Source organism: Mustelus asterias, chromosome 5 (genome assembly GCF_964213995.1).
Source record: "Mustelus asterias chromosome 5, sMusAst1.hap1.1, whole genome shotgun sequence".
Classification (NCBI taxonomy): Eukaryota; Metazoa; Chordata; class Chondrichthyes; order Carcharhiniformes; family Triakidae; genus Mustelus; species Mustelus asterias.
Window position 1 is genome coordinate 49,697,827 of NC_135805.1, and position 25,500 is coordinate 49,723,326.

General features: G+C 43.3%; 1 protein-coding gene across 3 annotated transcripts in view; it reads right to left on the reverse strand.

Annotated features, from left to right (window-relative positions):
- Positions 1-4,897: 4,897 nt before the first annotated feature.
- Positions 4,898-25,500, reverse strand: part of hbs1l (HBS1-like translational GTPase) — a 149,056-nt gene continuing 128,453 nt past the window's right edge. For all 3 annotated transcript variants that reach the window (XM_078212566.1, XM_078212565.1, XM_078212567.1), the window contains 5 exons: positions 21,942-22,032; positions 14,534-14,642; positions 11,413-11,513; positions 7,722-7,866; positions 4,898-6,484 (listed from right to left, as the gene is read on the reverse strand). In XM_078212566.1, the coding sequence (XP_078068692.1) occupies positions 6,473-6,484; positions 7,722-7,866; positions 11,413-11,513; positions 14,534-14,642; positions 21,942-22,032 (458 nt within the window). In that variant the 3' untranslated portion in view covers positions 4,898-6,472. The remainder of the gene's footprint in view (positions 6,485-7,721; positions 7,867-11,412; positions 11,514-14,533; positions 14,643-21,941; positions 22,033-25,500) is intronic.

Below are 25,500 nucleotides of genomic sequence, written 5' to 3' on the forward strand. Positions count from 1 at the left end.
AATCTGGCGTCCGTTTACCTGCATGTCCATCATGGACTTGTCGAGTCTGTGAGGCTTGGCCTGGTCCAGGATGAGTGACGCCACCGTTGGATCGTGGGTGCAACTGCAGGCAGCTGAGATGTTTGATGACGGCCCCTGCTGGTCATTTGCGGTCGGTGCCGACCAAAATGGCTGCCCCCATAGGTCGCACGTGGTCGATGACGCCAAAAACGGCGGCCCCTGCAGGTCGCACGTGTCTTGTGACTCCGTCGTTAGGAATGGCGACGCTCTGGAATCGCACGTGGTGGAAGACCTCGAAGACGCAGAAGACAAGGAGGCCGGCTCCGGGGAATCACACGCCGCACTGCTATGTTTGGAGGGTGGTTTGGTCCGGCATACTTTGGAATAATGTCCCTTCTTGCCACAGGCGGAGCACAGTACCGCTTTAGCTGGACAGCGCTGCCAAGGGTGTTTCACCCCCCCACAGAAGTAACACCACGGGCCACCTGGAGCTGCTGCCGTCGTCAGGTCCGAGGCTGGAAACGCAATCGCGCAGTTTTTCGAAACCGCTGAATAAAGTGGAGTCTGCGGCTGCACCTGCCACAATGTCCCCACGCGGTCGTCGGGGTACATCTCCAGACTTTTGGAGGCCGTTTCTAGAGCGTCAGCTAATTCTACGGTTTTAGTGACGTCGAGGTTACCTTGCTCCAGCAGCCGAAGGCGAATGTACGACGAGCCGATTCCCGCCACGAACGCATCCCGAACTAGGTCGCTCATATACTGGGCTGCCGACACTGGCTTGCAGTTGCAGGCTCTGGCTAGCTGCTGAAGTTCACACAGGTACTGTTCCGTCGTTTCGTCGGGCTGCCGCCGTCGAGTGGCTAGAATGTGTCGAGCATGGATCTCATTCGGCGGTTTGTTGTATCGCTTTTTGAGAAGCTCGATGGCCCCTTTGTAGTCTTGGGCCTCACGGATCGCTAAGTATACAGTGTCGCTTACCCTCACGTGGAGGACCCGCAGTCTGTCGGCATCGTTGTGGACCGCTGTGGAGGCGTCGAGGTAATCTTGGAAACACTTCAACCAATGGTCGAAAGTGTTCGATGCTCCCGCCGCACGTGGATCCAACGTAAGCCGCTCGGGTTTCAGTATTTGCTCCATGGTTTTCTTTTATTGTTGGCAATAAAATTGATGCGCGATAAATCACACGGGAGGAAGGATGTACCCGGGAAATAAAGGCTTTTATTGCCAACAATAACGGAGCTACTATATACAATATACAATCCCAGACTAAAGGGTCACCAGGCAGAGCAGTGACATTTATACCTCTCCCGGAAGGCGGAGCCAACTGGGGTGTACCATAGGACTATATTAACAGGTAGAACAGCCCAACCTTAACCCCAACAGTAACATATCTACAGACTCATAGTGCTGGCCAAACCATGGCTCAGCACTCCTGGTGGTAACCAACAATGGTTCACCACACACACGATAGGCCTTCTTCACAGCTCTATCCACTTGAGTGGCAACCTTCAGAGATCTGTGGATATGGACCCCAAGATCTCTCTGTTCCTCCACAGTCTTCAGAACCTTACCTTTGACCCTGTAATCCACATTTAAATTTGTCCTACCAAAATGAATCACCTCACATTTATCAGGGTCAAACTCCATCTGCCATTTGTCAGCCGAGCTTTGCATCCTATCTATGTCTCTTTGCAGTCTACAACAGCCCTCCACCTCATCCACTACTCCACCAATCTTGGTGCTATCAGCAAATTTACTGATCCACCCTTCAGCCCCCTCCTCTAAGTCATTAATAGGTCAGTTAGTGAGGAGATAGGTACCAAGCATTCGACGGTTCTCTGCTTTAGATCAGTGGGGGCGGGGGGAGGTGTCTGTTGCCACTCTGCCTGAGATCAGTGGGGAGAGAAGGGGGGGGGTCCACTGCCACTCTGCCTGTGATCAGTGGAGGGGTCCGCTGCCACTCTACCTGAGATCAGTGGGGGTAGGGGGCGCTGCCACTCTGCCCAAGATCGCTGGAGGGTACGTGGGGGAGGGGTCCACGATCAGTCTGGGTGGCAGAGGGATGGGGGGGGGACAAGGAGGTCAGTAATGTTGTGGGGGTGGGGCAATGTCTGTGGGGGCCAGCGGGGAGGCATTATCTGGCCCGGGAGGGGTGTGACTGGGGAGCTGTATTCTATTTTTTTCCCTGCGCATGAGCAGTTGAGGCGCCAATCAGAGCTGCAGGATTTAGTCTTCTGCAGCGCGATTCGGAGTCGCTGATATTTTTGCAGGCAGAGTGCGTATGGGGGCACCTGAGAACGGGTCGAAAAGTCAGATCTGAAACACTCCCAGTTTCAAGTCCGCCCAGCACTTGAAGTTGCGGCTTTACATTAAGGCAACATTCATCCTCCCATCCCTCAACCCACTGATCTCAAGTAGAGTGCCGTCAGATGCTAGGCACCTACCTCCTCATTAATTGGAGCGCCCAAATGAGACTTTTATGGAGCATATCTGTTTTGCGCGGATTCTGGATGGGTGAACGTGGTGGTAAAGGGGGAAATGCCAGTAAGGTTGGGTGTGCAGCCCATTAAGTCAGTTTAAAATTGAAGTAAGTGGAGATCAGGCAGACAGTTTTAGGTAGCACAGATAGAGATGATTGTGGGGGTTAAAGGCCTAACATTCTTAGTTCCTGGACACCACTGCAAGAGCTCCTCATATCTACATCCTCAGCCCAACTTCAGCAATGACCATCGCTGCATCGTATGGTCAGAGGTGGAGTTGTTTGCTGATGGTTGTAAGTTTCAGATCCATTCACAATTCCTCAGATAACGAAGCAGTGCATGCTGGCATGCAGCAAGACCTGAGCAACATACCGGCCTGACCTGATACGTGGCAAACAACATCCAGGCCACCTCCCTATTTCATTCAATGGCATTACCGTCACCAAATGCCCACCATCAACATTCTGGAAGTCACCATTGACCAGTAGCTGAACTAGAGCAGCCACATAAATTCGATGAATACTAAAGCAAGTCAATGCAGGAAGAGCACCGGCTGTAAAAAAAAACACCCACTAAATCCAGAAACGAGTATTGATATGAAGGTGATCAACCCCATGTAACATGGGAAAAGCTGAAAGGGGAACATATTAGAGCAGGTCAGTGGCTGGATATTCTGTGATAACTGACTCACCTCCTGATTCCCCATAGTCTTTCCACCATCTACATGGCATAAGACAGAAATGTAATAGAATATTATCCACTTGCCTTGATGTGTATAACTGCAACATTCAAACTCAACACAATCCAGGACAAAGTAATCCACTTGATCAGCATTCAATCTACTACCTTCATCATTCAATTCATTCACCACTGACACACAGGGGTTACAGTGTACATCTACAGATGCACTACTGCGACATGCTAGGTTTATTTGCCAAACCTGCAATCTCCACCACCTAAAATTCACCTCCTGACTCCCTAAAGCTGACCCACCATCTACAAGGCACAAATCAGGAGTGTGATGGAATACTCCCCACTTGCCTGGATGGGTGCAGCTCCAACAACACTCAAGAAGTTGACACCATCCAGGTCAAAGCAGCCCACTTGATTGGCACCACATCTACAAACATCCACTTCCTCCACCACTGACGCTCAGGAGCAGCAGTGAGTACTATCTACAAGATGCACTGCAGCAAATCACCAAAGATCCTTAGACAGCATTTTCCAAACCCACAACCATTTTCATCTAGAAGGACAAGGGCTGCAGATACATGGGAACGCCACCACCTGAAAGTTCTCCTCCAAACCACTCACCGTCTTGACTTGGAAATATATCGCCATTCCTTCGCAGTTGCTCGGTCAAAATCCTGGAATTCCTTCCCTAACGGCATTGTGGGTCAACCACAGAACATGGACAGCAGCGATTCAAGAAGGCAGCTCATCACCACCTTCTCAAGGGCAACTAGGGATGGACAATAAATGTTGGCCAGCCAGCGACACCCATGTCCCACAAATGAATAAAAAACCTAAAAATACATGGTTAGCATTTACATAGGAACACTACTGCCTGCAATTTTCCTTCCAATTCTCTCCCCATCCTGCCTTGGAAATATATTGCCATTTCTTCATTTTCACTGGTTCAAAATCTTGGGGCTCCCTACCCAATAATAGTGCTGGAGCACCTTCACTACGTGGGTTATAACACTCACAAGAACGAGGCCTACCACCAGCTACTCAAGGGCAGCTCGGGTGGGCAGTAAATGCTGGCCTTGTCAATGGCATCTAAATTTTGAGAGAGAAAAGCATGCGTGCTTATTTATTGACAAACTTTATCTTCCTGTTGTCATGATCTTCGGTATGCTTTGTGCTAACATTTATCACTGCAATTTGCAATGTCAACATTACCCCACATTTAATTATGCTCTAGCAGTTGTGAGTGTAGTTGCAGTCACTGACTGATTGTACAAAGTGAGTTTCTGAAATCTCACTCCCCACTCTGTCCCCATATTGCATATTAGAAAAATCATCAACTGGCATAGCAGTGTGTCCCATCTACAAGTTGCATTACAGCAACTCACCAAGCCTCTTTCGACAGCACCTTCCAAACCAGCAACCTCTAATGCCCAGAAAGACAAGGGCAGCAGAACCACGGGAATACCACCACCTGCACATTCATATCCAAACTATAAACCATCCTTTCTTGGAACTATATCATCGTTCCATCACTCTCACTGGGTCAAAATGCTGTAATGCCCTTCCTAACAGCACTGTGAGTGTAAATGAAATCCAGACTGCAGTGATTAAAGGAAGCAGCTCACCACCACCTTCCTAAGGGTAAATAGGGATGGGCATTAAACGCTGGCCTTGCCAAGTAACACTCACATCTTGTGAACAAATAAAAAGAAAATGAACTAATACAAGTGAAAACTCCACAAAGAGGATTTATTTTGGAGGGGGTGTGTGTGTTCTTTGTTCATTCTATAAAGATTTATTAATACAATGGCACATTAAATAATTAAGATATTTCTCTCTCAGAAAACTTTGTTCTTAAAACTGTTCCAATGCTTTTCTACATTATTTCCAAAGGTCAGTCACATCACTCTTGCTCTCCTCCCTCCTGACGGTATTGATTCTTTACTGGGCCATTCTTCTAGCTTCATAGGAGGGTTTTAGTGGTGAAAGTAGAGTGAGCATTAGAGTCAAACCTAGTCCTGTCTTCAATCAACATCCACATATGCTCAACTTCGTGGAGTGGTTAATGGATTACAATCAGAGATAGAAACTATCTCCCTAACCCCTAGATTAACTGTACATCCCCGTCTATCAAAACAGCAGACTGGGGATCAGATCTGAGATGTTCCTGCTCTATGTGATTCACCTATTAGATAAATTTGATCTGCGGGGGAGACCCAAAATATATATTTTTTAAAACAAAAATTCTGGTTTTGTACCCTGCATCATAAAGAAAATTGAGAAGTGCCTCGATGGTATGCACAGTGACACCTTACATGGCTACTTAGAAGCTTGAAAGCTCTGGGTTGGTCAATTCAAGAGCTATAGAAAGGTCTACAGTACCAAACTAGAACAACAAACTACAAGAATGACTATTGCGCTAGTTGGAATCAGCACTGTTTTCGAAAAGGGGCATATGCATCAAAATGAAACTATGCTACAATGTAAAGAAATCCTAAATCTCTTGCAGCTAGAATTAATACTTTGAAAGATGAAAAATGAGGCAACTGCACAATCCAGTTAAAAACATAATTGAAACAACAAATGACAAAAATGTGAAGCAACGTTTTATTTAACTAGATTTTATTCAGTACCAGCTTTAATTACTTGCACCTTGATAAATATTTTTGGAACACTTTCCACTGATGTGAAAGTGGAAAGTTAGAGTATTACATCTGATCACCTGATGTGCTGCAAATCATTTTCTTTGAAAGGGCGTTTCTTAGTACTTTTGTTACTTGTTATCATCAATCTGTATGTGTTAGCAGAACAGCACATAAATACATTAGTAAATCATGGCACACTAATGGAAGAACAAACAGGAGGCAGGCAAACCAAAGGAGTATTTGTCAACTGTTGGCCACTAAATGTGTTATTCAGCTCAGTCACCCATCATGTTCCCAACAATTTTCCTTTTTTAATGTGTGTTATGCATCAGTCTGCAGGGCGCTGATAAAAATCAACAGAACTAATATTGTAGCAAGATTCTTCTCAGACACAGTGCAACTTTGCTTATGGAGGTATTACTGGCAGTATGACTCAATGACTTGAGAAAACCATTCTGTCAGTTGCTTTCTTGAACACAATATTGCAAAAGGCAAATTCACATTCGTTGAGGTTCCATTTTGGGTTATTATAAATTGCACTTTGTTTTGCCGACCACAGTTCCTACATCGTTCAAAGTTATGGGATATTGTCAAGTTGGCCTGTGTTTCTTAAGATCAAAGAAAGGTCAAAAATTAGGAAACCCCTCTCCATTATCATTCTTTTATCTGCAATGAAAGAAGCAATAATAACATTATTAGATTGCTGAAGCACATTCTGAATGAGAGCTTGTTACTTAATTAACCAAGTTAAAAGAACTGTAGTCAAATCACTTTGCTTTAAAATGATCATATAACAGAAAGCATGCATTTTTTTGTGGAATAACTATATTTTCAGATTGGCAACCCGTTAAATCACACTAATAAGTTAATGAACATGAGAAGACATTTTCACTTCAATTTTTAAATGCACTCATCAAGACAAAGAACAATTATTCCTCTACAATTGACAAAATTTAATTAAATAACAATGTTTGAAGTCAACTGAAGGAAGTTATTCATTTTGTACACTTTGCGTTTTAAAGCAAATAAATAAACAGCTGTGCACAATGCGATTCGACTTTGGCTTCTGAGACCTGGAGGCAAACACCAAGAACAGCCACTTTGGTAAAGTGTCACCAGGTTGTTAAAGCCCTTGGAAAATTGTTTCGGGCACGAGATACTGCCTCCTTCAGGGGGAGAAAATTAAATGAAAAAAAAAGCACAAACTCATGCTAAAACATCTTATACTGTGTTTTATATTTGATAGTTATTCATTGCCTTTTAGAAGAAAAAAAACTAAATTTTAAAAAAGTGATCTAGCTAAAACCAGGAAATCTACCTTTTCAGGTAAGGCAAGATGAGTCACTTAGTGTAGATTTCCAGCTCTCCAAATCGAATATTTTGTTTAATATCGATCCAGATGGAGGAGTACCAGGAAAACAGAATAAACATCCTAATTCCTGAATGTCAGTATTACCTCGCAAGTTAAGTGCTAAATCAGGAGTAAAGTTCTCCTCACATTCCACGTCAGTCATAGTGTTCAAGTGAGCCTGACTCATTATGACCAAGCCAGAGGTACTTCTTCAATATAAACTAGCACCGACTGGGCACCGATCTGAGGTTCCTCAATCTCGTGTCATGTATAACTTCACAGCAAACAGGGGCAACATTTTCATCCATCAATTTGCGATAGATTCAAGTGTTGGATACCAGGCAGAGAAAGGACAGTATGCTTACTCACCTGTCAGGCATTTTTTTTGTTAAATAAAGAGGGGAAGTCCCACAGCCAGTAAGAACGGAATCAATTAAAGCTAAAGAAGAAGCTTATAACTTAAGGATGTGGTTTTGTTAGTTAAATTAGACATGCATTACAGTTTCATAGAGTGGAAAATCAAACAGATCTTAGGTTTCAAGTGATAGTTACCTCTGTGACTACCCCTGCTGCTATACTGGACCCACTGTAACGCAACATAAAACGACCCAGCTCTTTGAAGTCTTTGTAGAGTTCCAGAGAGACAGGTCTCTGGGCTTGCAGCTCTATCAAGGCATTCTGCCCTTTAGTCAAACACCTGAAGAAGATTATAACCAAAGTATGGAAACAGTAAGAAATCTGATACAGGATCTCCTGGCTCATAATTCAAGACAGCACAAGAGCCAACATGTTTTGCAAGCATCTCTGCCCTATCAGTTGGAATTTTGATAATCAATAGCTGGCCGGTATAATAGTTTCCAAAATCTTTAAGTGTTTGAAATTATCTTTTTTGAATCCCAAATCTGTATATAGGGTCTCATTTTACCATCACGTTTGGTGCAAAAAACTTGGTAAAGTCGGACGTGAGGCAAGTAGCGCGATCTGTACCCACCTCCGCATTGGTTCCCCCTTTACCAAGGACCAAAAATGGCTGTGTTTGGGACCGCGACCGAAATGGGTGCTACAGCCATTTAAGTGCATTTGCATGCATTTAAATTGACTTAATGGACTGCACACCCAACGTTACCGGCACTTCCCCCTTTACCACTGCGTTCGCCCATCCAGAATCGGCGCGAAACTGACGTGCTCCACAAAAGTCCGATTCGGCTCTGCTTGAGATCGGTGGGGTGGGGGGTGTTTTAAGGGGGGTGCTTTAAGGGGGGTCCACCTCCACTCTGCTTCAGATCAGTGAGGGGGAAGGTAGGGGACCACTGCCACTCTGCCTGAGATCATTTGGGGGTAAGGGGGGGTTCGCTGCCAATCTGCCTGAGATCAATGGGGGGAAGGGGGGAGGGGCCCATGACTGGTCTGGGTGGCAGTGGGGTAAGGGGGTCAGTAATGTTATGGGGGTGGGGCAACGCCTGTGGAGGCCAGGGGCAGGCATTATCCGGTCCTGGAGTAATGTGGCAGGGGAGCAGCATTCTATCATTTTCTTTTTCTGCGCATGCGTAGTTGGAGGCGCCGATCGGAACTGCGGGGTTTTGGGCGCGTTAAGCCCTGCCCACAGGCTGATGCAGCGCGATTATGAATTGTTGGTATTTCTGCACGCAGAACGCATATGGGGGCACCTGAGAATGGGTCTAAAAATCGGATCTGAAACACTTCCAGTTTCAAGTCCACCCAGCACTTAGAATTAAAATGGTAAAATAGGGCCCATTCCTTCCTTTGATAATTTCCCCTGAATCATCATCATCGTGGGCGGCACGGTGGTTAGCACTGCTGCCTCACAGCGCCAGGGACCTGGGTTCAATTCCGGCCTCGGGTCACTGCCTGTGTGGAGTTTGCATATTCTCCCTGTGTCTGCGTGGGTTTCCTCCGGGTGCTCCGATTTCCTCCCACAGTCAGGTTGAGTGGCCATACTAAATTGACCCTCGTGTCAGGGGGATTAGCAGGGTAAATATGTGGGGTTACGGGAATTGGGCCTGGGTGCGATCGTGGTCGGTGCAGACTCGATGGGCCGAATGGCCTCCTTCTGCACTGTAGGGATTCTATGATCATTTGCAAGTCTGTACCAATATTAGCCTCAATTCAGGGAGATACTTAATGGAACCATAGCATTCTGCTAGTTAGAGTTCTCTGATTAACTAGTAAAATAATGAAGTAGCCCCCCCCCACCCCTTTTGAACAAAGAGATGTTTAGACTCCATTTACATATTCAACATCAATCTCCTTTGTATTTATTTGCACTTTATAGATTTATTTAGAAGACAACTTGATTAGGCTTTGAATCAGAAGGATATTGAAAAGCTGTGTGAGGGATTAAAAAAGGAGCTTGAAATCTGAAGCTGATTTTAGGTAAACTGAGCCCCAAGCACTTGTAATTAATACACAAGTAGAGAGGGAATTTCTCTATTTTCTGTGTAATGAAACCCACTGACAATGCAGGAGTTGATTAAACGCACAGTATTCATTCTGCTTTATATTTAGCCACAGCTATAATAGCATATTATTGTGGTTTGATTCCTGAGCCTACGACCCACCCAAGCACTTGATCAAAGTCTAAATTTAGGTATTCCAAAACTGCTTGCTCACATCTTTCGTAATATTTTATTTTTTTTTCCAAATTTTGTACAAAATTTGTACATAATTCACTATACTTTACATGAATTTTTAAAGGGATATTTCACTTTATTTCCATCAACTCACATCCAAAATTTATTATGAATCCCCAAATAATTGTGATTCATAACATAGCTCAAAATTATTTAAGCAGCATAGACATGCATGGTGAGCTAGACAATTTGGACAGTATTGATCCAAATGAGTGAAATAATTAAATCCTTCTCAAATTTGACAAAGTTAACGCGAAAGAAAACAATGAACTGACAGGCGGTCTTGCAAAACAGAAGTCATAGAATCCCTACACTGCAGGAGGCGGCAATTCAGCCCATCGAGCCTGCACCGACAACAATCCCAGCCAGGCCCTTTCCCAGTAACCCCATGTATTTTCCCCCCTGCTAATCCCCCTGACACTGAGGGGCAATTTAACATGGCCAATCAATCAACCTAACGAGGTACATCTTTGGATTGTGGGAGGAAACTGAAGCACCCGGAGGAAACCCACGCAGACATGGGGAGAATGTGCAAACTCCACACAGACAGTCACCCGAGGCCAGAATTGAACCCAGGTCGCTGGTGCTGTAAGGCAGCAGTGCTAACCACTGTGCCACCCATATCAATGTGAAAATTTATTTGAGGATCACAGAATTCTTTTGGGGATAAAGATGTCAAATTACCTTCACTGTCTCTATTTTGACAAGAAATTCTCTCATTCTGAACTGAAAGATCACTTACTATTACAATTGCTTATTTTATTAATTCAGCGGGTGCCAGGACTAGAAAGTGCATGGGTAAGACAAACAAATTTAAAAAAATAAAGACAGCTTTCACTTTTGCATTTTGTTACTTGGGGAATCTCGTAACAGTTTCTTGTGGTAGACATGGTAGTGTTGTACAACTCCATCACTGTCCGGTTAGTTAATTCATGCAATTGTAGTTAAAAGTGGAAAACAGTTCAAAATGTTCTGCAGTTTTGAATGGCTATACCACGTATAGAATTGCTTTTATCAATAGACTGTGCCCTAATGGGCAAGGAATGGAAAATAGTGACGATACAATATTCAAAAACAAAGGCAACTTCACATACCTGATTCCAGCAGGATTACTCAAGGTCGACATGATAAATATGAACTGGATTGCAATTATTACATTTCAATTACCACCTCAGTATTTTGCGACATGAGAAGTTAGATTAATACTTTTAAATAGTGCAGTACAGCAGGGAAGGGTGATTCGAGTTTCCAATTCCAATGTCAACTGGTTCCAATCTTAACCACACAATCAGAGGAGATGCCCAATGAGGGATCACACTTCATACAAAGTGATAAATAACTAACAGGTGACTCTCAGAACTTGAATCAGTTCACAAGTGATACCGAGAGAGCATTGGGAGGAGGTTTCCTTATTGGACTGATAAATGGTTACAGCGGTTATCAATAAAAGGAAAAGGAACAATTTTAAAACCAATATTTTAACAATTTACCAGGTTCGACCTGACCAAAATTAACTTTTGAATTCCCCATGCTAGTATAACTATGAAGGATAAAAGTCAAATAAATGTACAGATGTTTTAAATGATCCTTACTTAGGTTTTTTCTTGAGGACCTCTCCTGTGCTCTTGTGCAGAATGCTGACTAGCCTTCTGATTGTGCATGGTTCACTTAAAGTTTGGTAGTGTAATAAAACCTGTTAATAAAGATACAATCCATACTTTAAACTAGCTACAGATTCAAAGCACATTAAAAACAAACAACATTATATTGCATTTCCTATACCTATTGAACAAGTTCCTTTTTAGTCAATCTTACAGCTTCAAAATTTACTCAACGGGGGTGATTTTACCAGAATTTGACGGAGTGTTGGTTCCAGTGAGAAAACTGGCGTGTTTCTCTCCAGATCTTACCACATTGTTTCACGCTATCATGCAGGGGGGCAATGCTTCAACATGCCAGCAAAGCCCGGCTGCACTGAGTTCGGGGCACCATGTTTAAAGGGAACGCTGACCCAAACATGAATAATCCTTGCACCTTGCCCAACATGGAGGTCTGCTCTCCTCCCATCGGAGCTGGCAATGCTGGCAAACCCCTTCCACTCCCCTGAACATCAGACCCCTCCCTCCCTTCCTCCCACCCCCACCTCTCAAATGGCCATCGCTGACATCCCCAGCTCCCATATCTGCTCTCCACCATCACCAGCAAAAATAAGTGAATTTTATTCCTCCCATGATGCTACCAATGGGGTGCACCCCAACACTGCCCTTTGGCACAGATTGGCACTGCCCCCAAGTGGGCACTGCCAGGTGGGCATGGGCATGGTAGTGCCCAACCTGGCAGTGCCAATCTTTGCCAGGGGCATTGCCAGGTTACTGCCTGGCATTGTCCCTCCTCCCCCGGAGGCTATATTCACCTTTACTCACCATTGTGGGCGAGAACCTGATTACATCACTGGCGAGGGGGCGGCGAAAATCGGAAGTCGTGATCTCGCCAGCGAGATCCGCGAATTCCGGGTTTTGCCGCATTTTGAGCCCCTTCCACCAATCCTGCGGACACATCTCTCCAGTGTTTGAATAAAATAAAAAATGTGCAGTTTCAAATTCAACCATCACAAGACGGGTGTACAAAATAATACAACTGCTTCCATAAATAGGATTTGAAATAGGAACATGATTATTGCAGTAAGGGTTCATTTAGTGTGAAGAGGTGGGTAAGAGTATGAAGCCACTTTAAACACTGAAATAAACAAAATACTGATTATAGATTAGCACATGGTTCTGCAGATCACTAAAAGGTGATTTCATTTTGCTTAGCCACACTGCTTAAAATGACTCTACTGTATTAGTCTTAGTTGTAAGATACATTTCAATATTTAAAAAAATAAGTTTATCAAGGTTATTTTTCCAAGTTAAACAAATATTTCATAAAATGCAGTCAGGATGCCTTTGCTAAAAAGTTTAAACATTCATTTTGGTAGGACTAATTTAAATGTGGATTACAGGGTCAAAGGTAGGGTTCTGAAGACTGTGGAGGAACAGAGAGATCTTGGGGTCCATATCCACAGATCTCTAAAGGTTGCCACTCAAGTGGATAGAGCTGTGAAGAAGGCCTATAGTGTGTTAGCTTTTATTAACAGGGGGTTGGAGTTTAAGAGCTGTGGGGTTATGCTGCAACTGTACAGGACCTTGGTGAGACCACATTTTGAATATTGTGTGCAGTTCTGGTCACCTCACTATAAGAAGGATGTGGAAGCGCTGGAAAGAGTGCAGAGGAAATTTACCAGGATGCTGCCTGGTTTGGAGGGTAGGTCTTATCAGGAAAGGTTGAGGGAGCTAGGGCTGTTCTCTCTGGAGCAGAGGAGGCTGAGGGGAGACTTAATAGAGGATTATAAAATGATGAAGGGGATAGATAGAGTGAACGTTCAAAGACTATTTCCTCGGGTGGATGGAGCTATTACAAGGGGGCATAACTATAGGGTTCGTGGTGGGAGATATAGGAAGGATATCAGGGGTAGGTTCTTTACGCAGAGAGTGGTTGGGGTGTGGAATGGACTGCCTGCAGTGATAGTGGAGTCAGACACTTTAGGAACATTTAAGCGGTTATTGGATAGGCACATGGAGCACACCAGGATGATAGGGAGTGGGATAGCCTGATCTTGGTTTCAGATAAAGCTCGGCACAACATCGTGGGCCGAAGGGCCTGTTCTGTGCTGCACTGTTCTATGTTCTATTTAATGACTTCAATTATTTGTAAAAGTGAGTTTGGTTATGTAGCTCCAAAGGGCTGAAAGGAGGCCAAATTAATTAAAATAAAGAAAATTTAATGCAGGTCTTGGTCTCAAATTTTGCTTGCAATGCACGGTGGCACAGTGGTTAGCACTGCTGCCTCACAGCACCAACGACCTAGGTTCGATTCCCGGCTTGGGTCACTGTCTGCGTGGAGTTTGTTCGTTCTCCCCATGTCTGCGTGGGATTCCTTCGGGTGCTCTGGTTTCCTCCCACAGTCCAAAGATGTGTGGGTTAGGTGGATTAGCCGTGCTAAATTGCCCCTTAGTGGCAAGGGGACTAGAATCATATAATTCCCAAAGTGCAGAAGGAGGCCATTCGGCCCATCAAGCATGCACCGACCACAACCTAACCCAGGCCCTATTCCTGCAACCCCGCATATTTACGCTGCTAATACCCCTGACATTAGAGTCAATTTAGCTTGGCCAATCCATCTCACCCGCACATCTTGGACTATGGGAGGAAACCGGAGCACCCGGAAGAAACCCACGCAGACACGAGGAGAATGTGCAAACTCGACACAGCCGGTGACCCGAGGCCGGAATTGAACCTGGATTCCTGGCGCTGTGAGACAACAGTGCAAACCACTGTGCCACCACGCCACCCCTAGCTAGGGTAAATGCATGGGGTTAGGACCTTGGTGGAATTGTGGTCGGTGCAAATTCGATGGGCCGAATGGCCTCCTTCTGCACTGTAGGGATTCTATGATATTCTGTGTTTACAAAATAAGCTAGGATGCTTTGGAGGACATGAGAGCTTATGGGTTATGTTATTGATTCACTGTAATACACCGAGTGTGGAAATCTGATTGTAATTTCCACATTAATATTCCGAGGGTGGAAATCTGACGACAATCTGCAATTTTGTTTTTAATCTCATCATTTACTGAATTCTAAAAAAAATGCAGAAAGAAAACAATTGTACTTACTGGTAAACCTTGTGTGATTGGAATATCAATGCTGAAAATAAGAACTCTAGCTCGAAACCTTGTGCACGTTTTTATAGGAGCTTTTGGATCACAAAAAATACACCCAACGCTATAGGAAGAGAAATAAAAAAAAGTCAGCTAACTTGTCAATACAGACTGAAGTTAAACAATTTCTGTACGTTAATGCTCTTTGCTTTCAAAAATTAATATTTTATATATTATGTTTACAACTGTCTCCATCTAGAGAGGCATGAATGCAAAATCTGAAGAACTAAAATGTGCTCAACTGCCACAGTTTAATCGTTACATTTAACAGTCAGAATGAATGTTCTGATGTGTTTTAAGATGGAAGAGGTGACTTCCAAATGAAGCTTTGAATGAATTCTCCCAGCCTCGTGGTGGTATGCTCGAAAGCACGGATTCCGATTTTGGGACTGCTCCCCAGTGCACTTCTGCTGCCAGAAAGGTTTCCCGGGGACAACTTGGGAAACAGATTGGCTGTTTGCTGAACTGAAGCAGGCATCCAATTTGCATACTTAAAGCCCCAAACGGCGGTGACTTTCCAGCACTGTTGGCATTTTGCCGCCGGTGGAGCAGGTCACCACCGTGTATGGAGATCCTCTAGCTCAGTGGAAGTTGTCTCACTGAGGTAGACTCAGGGCCATTGGAACAGAGGCTAAATGCCTCAGAGAGGGGACTGCACCCACAATCCAAACACTTTCTTAGGAGGTGTTTCCCCTTCTCCCTGAATTGGCCCTCTAAAAGTTTCATTTAAGAGCACCTCCATTTTGAGGTGGACATGTGATCTCTGACCTTCCTCAGCAGCATCCACCTTAGCCAGTGCAGCTGCTGAGGATCTGGAGCTGTTGGCGATCAGACTGGGCCTGTAGAACCTGCAGTGACACCAAAACCCCTCACCGTCTTTAATAGGCTGACAACTTGGAACAGAATTAGGAATAAAGGGAGAAAATGTTGGAAAAGCTCAGCCAATCTGGCAACACCTGTGGAGAAACAAATCGACTTAATGTTTTGAGTCTGCAAATGGACTGCCAGCCAATCAGCAGGGGGGGGGGCTCAGATCAGCAGCTAGCATTAGGGGCCAGAGAAGCTGGTGCGTGCAGTGGGCTCACAAGGGGGCCAGTCAAGCAGGCTACAGGGTATTCAATTCAGGAGAGCACCTCTGTCCCAACCCGAGACCTTAGGAAGACCATCATGGTATACCAGGCAGCCTGCCCATATGGCACACCCCCCCTATCACTGCTGGTAGAATTATGGGTTGCACTGCACAGCCATTCACCAGACTGTTTACGATTTTGGTGTCATATGTGACGTCAAGAGGAGCTTCCAGCTACATATCCATGTAATCACGAAGTGTAACGATGCCTAACCCCTCCCCTGCCTCAGCACAAGTGCTGTAGAAACCCTCATTCATGTCATTGTTAGCTCCAGACTTTATTATCCCAACACACCCCTGGCTGGCCTCTCACAATCTAACCTCCATTAACTTGGGGTCATCCAAAACTTACTTGCAACATGCCTTGTTCCTACATCACCCTCTTGCTCACTGAACAATAGTGGATGTACCTCCAGCTATAAGCTCTGAAATACCCTCCCTAAATTCCTGCACCCCACCCACCCGGGGTGGTGTGGGCCTGTGGTAAGATGCTCTTTCAGAGAGTCAGTGCAGACGTGATGGGCCGAATGGCCTCCTTCTGCACTGTAGGGATTCTATAATTAAACCCCTTTTTCCTTTTTTAAATGTCTTCCTTAAAACCTAACACTGACTAAACTTTTGACGGTCTGCCCAAATATTTCCTTATGGGGCTTGTCCAATTTTATTTGATAATGTTCATGTGAAGTGCCTTGGGATGTTTTACTATGTTAAAGGCACTAAATAAATACAAGTTGTTGTTATTGTCATTCCCCTGCCCTTTTTTCACAGTACTTTGTATTCATTCTTTTTCAATTATTTATTCACTCACTCCCATTTAAAAGCCTTCAGCAATAGACCAGCAATTGTAACAGTGCAGGTGCATTCCAAAACCAAAACATGAGTAACACACTGCATTCCCGTGAGCACAAGATTTCTTGCACCAAATTTTACTAAGCAGCCCTAGACACCTGTGCAGTGATAGTAGAGCAAATCCATGTTTAAGATTCTAAAGGTAAAAGCCAGTAATTTACATCAGCTAATGGTCGTGGTGCCTAGCTAAACTGTGCCCTCATTTTGGGCATCTGGAAATGTCTGTTTGTTGGACTTTACTTGTGTGACAACTTGGGGCACTCCTTTACGATAAAGCTGCAGTATAAATGCAAGTTTATATTTCTATTGATGAATTTAAACTGATGTTAGAAAGGTTTTACATTCTACCTCTGGAATATATCTGACAACTTTCTGTAATCAAGGAGACGGTGATCTCTCTTTGCAAAATATTATATTCATAGCTTTGTGACGCTAAATACCGGAGAGATTTTATAAAAATCAGTATCGGATTCTCTGAAGAGTATAGATGGCACAGTGACCGCATATAAATTTCTCATTATCATTAAAAAGTAACATTGGATAGTGTTAAACATATCAATGCTTCTTAAATTTCACCATTAAATTGTTAGTGAAGTGTTTACTTGTGGTCTTTCTCCCCCCTCAAATTTTAATAAAAGGTTGTTTTCTGTTCAAAGCCACTTGTACATTTTAGTCATTACTATTACTCTGGGACCTCAATCCAGTCTAGAATGATGGGCCGAAAGTCTCTTCATGGTGTTAGGTGTAAAGGTTCAATGAGAAATGAGTATGGGGTACTCCAGTTCCTAATCGGATGGCAGTCCCACAAACAAAGATGTCCCATAACAGATTATTTGATTCAGAGACTACAAGTAGTATTGTTGTGGAAAGTGGGAATTAAAAATTGATGCAGTATTGTGTAATGAGGGCCACTGTACATTACTGGAGCTGAATAGCTGCCCAGAATCTGCCTGCATAGTATCAGCGTCCCTGATGTAATTTTATACCCTGATACGGAGCAGGATAGGAAAAGTTAACTGGAACGGAAGGAGACTTTTGTGGAACATAAATATACAGATAAATTGTCTAAATGGCTTGTTTCTGTGTTTTAGATACTGGGCAGAATTTTATGAAAATGATTCTAAGGGCCCGATCTTACCATCATGCTGCGCCCATTTTCGAGCATGGAAACTTGGTAAAGTCAGGCACGAGACGAATAGCGCGATCCATGCCCACCTCTGCGCGCACAACTTTAACGGCACTTCCCCCTTTACCACCGCATTCACCCATCCGGAATCAGCGCGAAACAGACATGCCACTCTGCTTGAGATCGGTGGGAGGGAGGGGGGGTGATGAAAGGGGGTCCGCTGCCACTCTGCCTGACATCAGTGGGGGGGGGGGGGCATGCGATTGGTCTGGATGGTGGGGGTGTGGGGGGGATAAGGGGGTCAGTAACATTGTGGGAGTGGGACAGAGTCTGGGGGCCAGGGGGAGGCATTATCTGGCCTGGGAGGGATGTGGCAGGGGAGCAGCATTCCATCATTTTTTTCTGCGCACACGCAGTTGGAGGCGCCGATCGGAGCTGCAGGGTTTTGGGCACGTTAAGCCCCGCCCACAGGCTTGTGCAGCGCAATTCAGAATCGCTGATATGTTTTCAGGCAGAGTGCTTATGGGAGCGCCTGAGAACGGGTCTAAAAGTCGGATCTGAAACACTCCCAGTTTCAAGTCCGCCCAGCACTTAGAATCAAAATGGTAAACTAGGGCCCTAAGTGTCCAGTTACGTGAACATTGGCGAGTTCCTGATCCATTTTTTTGGACGAGTTTTCACGCCCAATCTTACGTACTTAGTCATTGAAAAATGGTGTAGACTGTTTATAGCTGCTGCAAGCAGTGGGTTAGGCCAAGGTGCCTGCTGGACATTGCCCATGTGCCCGGTGGGCAGTGCCAGGGTGGCACTGCCCAAGGGGTACCTCCCCTTGCCCTCGGCCTTCCCGTGGGGGCTTCAATGGCCTCCGGTTCTACTGGCGAGGGCAACACAACTGTTCCCCATTCATGGGGAGCAGGTGCTTTATTTGCCGGAGAGAACGTCTCCCAGAGAGGCCATAAAGGCAAGTGAGCCCGGATGATTGAGCACCGGGCTCACTAAACCGATGCAAATCATTTAAATAAATTTGAATTAATTATTCAGCCTCTCACCCATTTCTGCCAAGAGGCTGATGTTGCTGGAAATCCGGCTCTCGTAAAGTTGAGAGATCGTGCTCGACTTCTCTGCTCACTCCGCCCATCGATGGACAGAGCGAGCCGGTAAAATCCCGGCCACAATGTGTAACTCTATGGTATTTGTTATCAAAACCAGAAACAACACTTCATTCACAAATGTCATCCCTATTCTCAATATGCATAGAATTGAATTTATTTAAATAAACAGACTGAAGAGCGATCTACAAACAGGTACTTATCATTAACAGTGTTTACTGCCTCCTTTCACCAAACTGAAAACTGAATAATAAAAATATTTCTGGAAATGCACAGGCTATTTTACAGCGTTGCTCCTGAACATGCACAAGTTGCAATGTTATATTTCTGAAGATTTGGGATTTAAAAAAATAGTGAATGCTGTGTAGTTCAAAGAAATGTGTTCAATAAGAACTCATAGTGTAGTCACAGGACATTCGGCCAATGTTTATGCTCTATGTGAGCCTCCTCCCATTCTACTTACTTTGCATCACCCTCATCACAATTTGTCAGTGCATCCTTTGATTCTTTCTCCCGTATGTAGTTATCTAGCTTTCTCTTAGATGCTATTTGTGTCAATTTGAATGGTTCCGTATTCTCACAATTCTCAGAGTAAAGATGTTTCTTCTAAATTATTAGTTATATTTATGACTTCAAATTTTGGGTTTTCCCATAAATGGAAACATCTCCACATCTGCTCCATCAAACTCTTCTTATAACTTTAAAGGTCTCCATCAGGTCACCGCTTTCATAGAACAAAGACCTCAGCCCATTCAGCTTTTCCTGCCAGTTATCTTCTTAGTTCTGGGATCATCCCATATAAATCTTGATTATACTTTTGCCTGTGCATACCTTTTTTTGTAATATGGAGAAGGCCAACATCTTACAGCCATCAGAGGCCCCCCCAAGTTGTGAACCCTTCCCCTTTAAACATCCCCTCTTCATATACTTACCAACCATGTCTCTCACACCCCTCACTCAGGCCTGCCAGCCTGGCCACTTCAAGACCCCAGACTCGCATTACAACCCAGCTCCATTGCTGAAAGCCTTCTTCTTGGCTTTGCCTCACCCTGGCATTGGCCACTAGTCCCGTTGGCACTGAACATGACAGCTGCTGGCCCTCTGTTTCAAGTTAATTAAAGGTCTTCAATTATTTAATGGCTGCAAGCCATACCAGCCAAGTGACAGCATGTTCGCCCCTGACGTTTTGTACAAGGGGGCAGAACCACCACGTCCAGTGTAAAATTCAGCCGTCAACCTGATTTAAAACCAGGTTAAGTGGCAGACAATACACTTAAAAAGGGTGCTCCAGCACCATAACATACTGGGGGAAGAGAAAACAGGCAAAGGGTGGGACTTCCACCCCTTAGTGCAATAGGAAAAGGCTGAACAAGCTGGGGCTCTTTGCCCGATTGGCTAGTAGCTCCATCAGTTCCAGCAGAGCCAGAACTTGGTATTGGGCACTGTTGGGACTGTAAGCAGGCCCATGCAGAACTATGAATGATCCTGGACCAGGCAAGCCCTGTGTTTTAGGTTGGGAAAAAATCAAGCAACCCAGGAAAGGGGGGGTTGGGGCCCTTTTTGGAGGCCAGGGATGGAGGAGCAAAGTGGGGTGGGGGTCTCCACTGATGTGCACAGGGCTAAAGGACAGCCCTTTCACAATTTTTGTTTAAAAAAACAACATGCCCACCTAGCCACACCAATCGTATTATGGAATGGGCAATATAATATGAGAGTCAATTGGCTTGGTAACAAGCTCAATTGGCTATAAATTTGTTAAAAATGGTGGATGGGCTGCCAATATCAGCACCTGCCAACTTGATGTATTACGGGGGAGAGCTTGGGCGTGGGTAAGAAGGGGCTTGCTACTCTTCGGATTTTACGTGCATTCTCCCCCTCCTCACAAATAAATTGTGATATCTACAAATTTTGATATTGAGTTATCATACCGACCTTTCCTTTTGTAATATTTTCTATTACATCTTTTAAGAAATTATTCTAAACTTGTTCCTCCCACTGACTTTAAATTAACTGGTCTGAAGTTCCCTAAGTTTATGACATTTCCTTTTCTGAATATAGGGACATTTATTTTCCACCAGCCCTCTGCATGATATAAAAATGTTTATAAAATATAAATATAAACACACAGGTATGTAACTACATATATTTATGTCTCCCTAAGTATACATGGATGTAATCCAGCCGTACCATAGGCTTTATCTTCCCCAAGTTAAACTATCTGATCAATTATTTTTCTAAATGCCTTGATATCCTTTGAGTCTCATTTTTTTGGTTACATTCGCTATATTAGGCACTCTGCTAAAAACGGAGGCTAAATAACTTTAATATTTTTGCCAGTTTAATTTACTTTAACATCAGCACCTGACAGTCTATCTTGTGCATTCCTCGTGGCCCTATCCTTATTTTCATTTTCCTTTCATGTATCGATAGAATATTTTGTTATTTCTTATAATATTTTGATAATTTCACAATTCCGCTTTGTCTTTCAAATTTCATAAGCCCCTTGACATTCCTCTCACTCATTCTCTCTCTTATTTCCTACGTACTTAGCATACGCCTCTTCCTTTAGATTCAATGGGTGTGATCTTACCTGCCTTTCACGCCACGTTCCCGCTGCAGCAAGGTCGGAGAATTTGGCGGTCAGCTAAATCTCCGCTCACTGCTGGAAAATCTCAGCAGGTCTGGCAGCATTTGTAAGGAGAGAAAAGAGCTGACGTTTCGAGTCCCGAAGACCCTTTGTCAAAGCTTTGACAAAGGGTCACCTGGACTCGAAACGTCAGCTCTTTTCTCTCCTTACAGATGCTGCCAGACCTGCTGAGAATTTTCAGCGTTTTCCCTTTTGGTTTCAGGTTCCAGCATCCGCAGTAATTTGCTTTTATCTCCGTTCACTGCAGTGGGATGAGAAAATCCCACTGGCATGAACGGTGATAAGATTCCGGCCAATGTTATCATTATCTCTTTGTTCATTCATGGTATCTCATTGTTAGCTGATTTATTCTTTTCTTCTTAGTGGAATATATTCTTAAGCAATTTTTAAAAACATATGTAGATTCATTTTAAGCTGGAGGGAGCTGGTATGTTTGTGACATATGAAGGGAGCTGCAAGAGCGGCATTCCTAAATGAGGATAGCAAAAAAAGCAAAAACTTACTTTATTTTTATAATATCCACACCAGTCACAGTTAGAGTGACGTGATCCCCCGCTGCTGCCCAATCGAGTGGCTCATCATGTAAGGCAATTCCTGGAAATGAGTAACCCTATAGTCAGCTTTCTGGGTTATGACACAGAATTAGTATCAGTGAAATGTGCATTTAAAATGTTATTAACTTTGGTTGACACGAATCTGAGTCATAATTTTTCAACATGAATACGCAGTATTGTAACGACCATTAGACAGCATCCTGCCTGTACTAATGGAACGTGAGAAAAGTGCATCAGATTTGCAAGTGTTGCATAATGCCTCCAATTTGTCTTTGAAAGTGGTCAAATTCATTAACAAAGTTTAAACTGTTAAATGAAACCACTTTTTGTTCGTTACTCTGTTTTTCACATTTCACTAGTTCTTACGCAGCATTTCCTGATTGGTATTTAAAAAGAATTTTCTGTTTTTCATCAGGTCACACTCTGTTTGGCAGCAAGTAACTGCTTACCGTCATTTATAAAAAAATACCACTGAACGTTTTAATAGCTAATGCCCGTTTATGGAGCTATGGCATAAATGAGTAAACCAAAAGAAAGCTTACCACTATTAACATGAAGTGAATGTGCACATCACCACACCTGATACCACAAACCTCATGCCGTTTATCACTAACCATCATTAAACCAGCATCAAACCTCTTTAAAAATCAGCATCTCTGCAGTCCAAAGTTTTAAAGCCTATGCAATTAACTAGCCAAATCTTGGATTTAATATTTTACTTCAGTTATTTCCGAACCCTAAATAATTTTGATTTTGGACAATTAAAATTTCTCTACTGATAGTGGATTATTTAATTAGAAATTGAAGTGATCACACAGCACCCTCAGTTAATTAACAGTTGAGCTTGAAGAATTGTCCGATGACGACACATTGCATCAAACACAGCAATGTATAAACAGTTCAGCATGGAATTAAAATAAACCTAACAAAACATTACCAAAACTGAAAAACAAGCATCTTTCTGAATGAATCAGTTGGCAGTAACCAAGGATCTTGCTAAACTAATGACAGGTTAGAAGAATTTAAGACCGCTTTCAATTATTCTCCCCATTTATCCATCCGACCAATAGATCAGCTGACATCAATATTTCGTTATTGCATATTTTTGAAATGTTCAACCCTACACATTGAGGTAAACATTTGCAATTTGTAACCATTTCAAATATATTCACTAAATTTTTTTTTTACAAATGCGTTTTGTTTCTTCAAAAAGTAATCAATTTTCGCATTACGTAGACAGTCCAGTTTTCTGGCCATTACACATTATTATCGAGTTGCTTGCTGTGCAACTGTATCTCCTCATCTAAAACTTTGTTCTGAAGTAGGCCTGGGTGAAAACGTTCATACACAGACAAAAACCTTCCAGCACTTCACTACTTCCTTTGTCATCCAATTTTGCTTCTTCATCACAAAACACCAACATAGGCTAAATCAACATTGGCATTAACAGTGTTCAATAAACCCTGTGCAACATTGTTAAATTATTGAGGAACATTCAGGAAGGTTTAGGCTTGAATCAGCCAATGAGAATCAGCTCCAAACATTCAGGGACAATGCCACAATTCTGGCTGTAGGTGACTTGCTAGCTCTGCTGTTATCTTGTAACTTGTTCTTTATTAATGTATTCTGCAATAGTGGTGCAAAGGAAGCACCAATGATATGCATGAATAGTGTGCAGAATGGTAGAATACAGTGTTGATCCCACAGAATTCCCTGAACTACTGACGTCAGCAGTGCTGGTGTCTGAAAGTCAAAGCAGGTGGAGAGAGGAACATTATCAGACCGTCTCATGTGCTCCAAGAGACTGGCTCAAAAGCAGCACGGGTGCAAACCCAAAAGCAGGTCGACTGCAAGAGGCAAATGATCACAGAGTAGAGTAGGGGTGGAGAAGGAGTGGAGAAAATTGAGAGGAAACAAACTGAAGTTGGCACACCTAAACCAAAAGTGCAAATCTTGTTTCACACCGTGCCATCTGGTAGATCACTGTAAAAAAAAATTCTACAGTACAAGTCCTAAATTTGTGAGACAGCACATCTAATGTCTGATATCTAGGATTGGAATCAACAGTGTGATATAACTGACACGCAGGTACATCAAGTAACTGTAATAATGAAAACTGATAGCACAAGAGTGTAATTTAACTCTTACTGGCTCAGCAGTTTCCTTGATCATCACTTCCCAAAATGGGTAAAGAGCTAACAGCAACGAAACTCAACTTCTCATCACAAAAGAACACAAATTCCAAAACATGACGACCTGCTTCTAAAAAAGGCTATGAGCATAAAAGACTTGAAATAATAAATTTTCATCCATTTCAAGGTCTAAAACCCTCCACAAGACCAGAAGTTTCTAACACTCCTATCAGATTATCAAAATCATCACTTTGAATCAATGAACGGTTTGTGTCATAACAGTGAGAACAGAAAATGTTGCAGCCAACAACAGTGAAGAAAGTAACAGTTACTCTGGTTCATTCATCTCCATAGTCCCCTGGTAGAACAGAGGTCGTACCGAATTAGCAATAAAAAACATCAGGCATTATGATAACAGATCTAGCTACACCATATATATTTATTCCAAATTAATAAGATACTAATGTAAATTGATAAATCCTACCATTGCCTCAAACGTATTTCACCACTAATGCTAAAAAAAATTCTTGGCATTCTTCTTCTGTATTTTTACAAAGTGCCCTGACATTTAGTAACCTGTTTTGTAAGTGGTTGAGCCTAGATGTCCTTATATTCTTCAGAATTCAATGCATGCAACACATCAGTACCTAAAATCAAAAACACACAAACTCCAATGACGTGGCACCTTCAAGGTTCAGGGATCAGTGAACTCTGTGAAAGTGTAGACAACCACACTGCAGCCAATAACGGGTTGGAGGGAATCCACCAGAATTTCCATTATGTCTGAGTGATCCCTGCTGCAAAGTTCATAAGTGTGAATGTCCGATTAAAGACAGGTTCAAGGTTTGATCATGGTGCAACCTCCCTCATGATTGTCTGGACTATTATCATTGATTGTCAAGGTTCATGAACTGTTGAGCATGAACAATTATTTAGATAACCAGCTAGTCGGCGGCCAGTGCCTGCACAGCTACACCTATGAGATCCTGGGAATGAATTTCCCTGGAGGTTCTCCTGCCCGTCTGCTGCAATTTTGGTGGAAGACTCTTGGAAACCTGTTAAATGCGTTAAACAGTACAAACAACATTTCTGCACCTCTTGCTTCTACAGCACAACTGCCGAAAGGGAAAACCAAAGCAAACACTCATCACCTTTGTCTTTAGGGAGAGAAAGCAGCAGAAAAATTGATTTGATACAAGGCCATATATAGCTCTGATATTCACAAAGCTGGCACTAGAATATAGCTGGCTGCCACATTTAAGTTACCTACATATTAAACAATAATAGTGCTAAAAGTCATTAACAGACAATTTGGAGAACAGTCCCACATAATGAGTGAGACTTGGCTGAAACAGTGTACCAGTAATTGAGAGAAT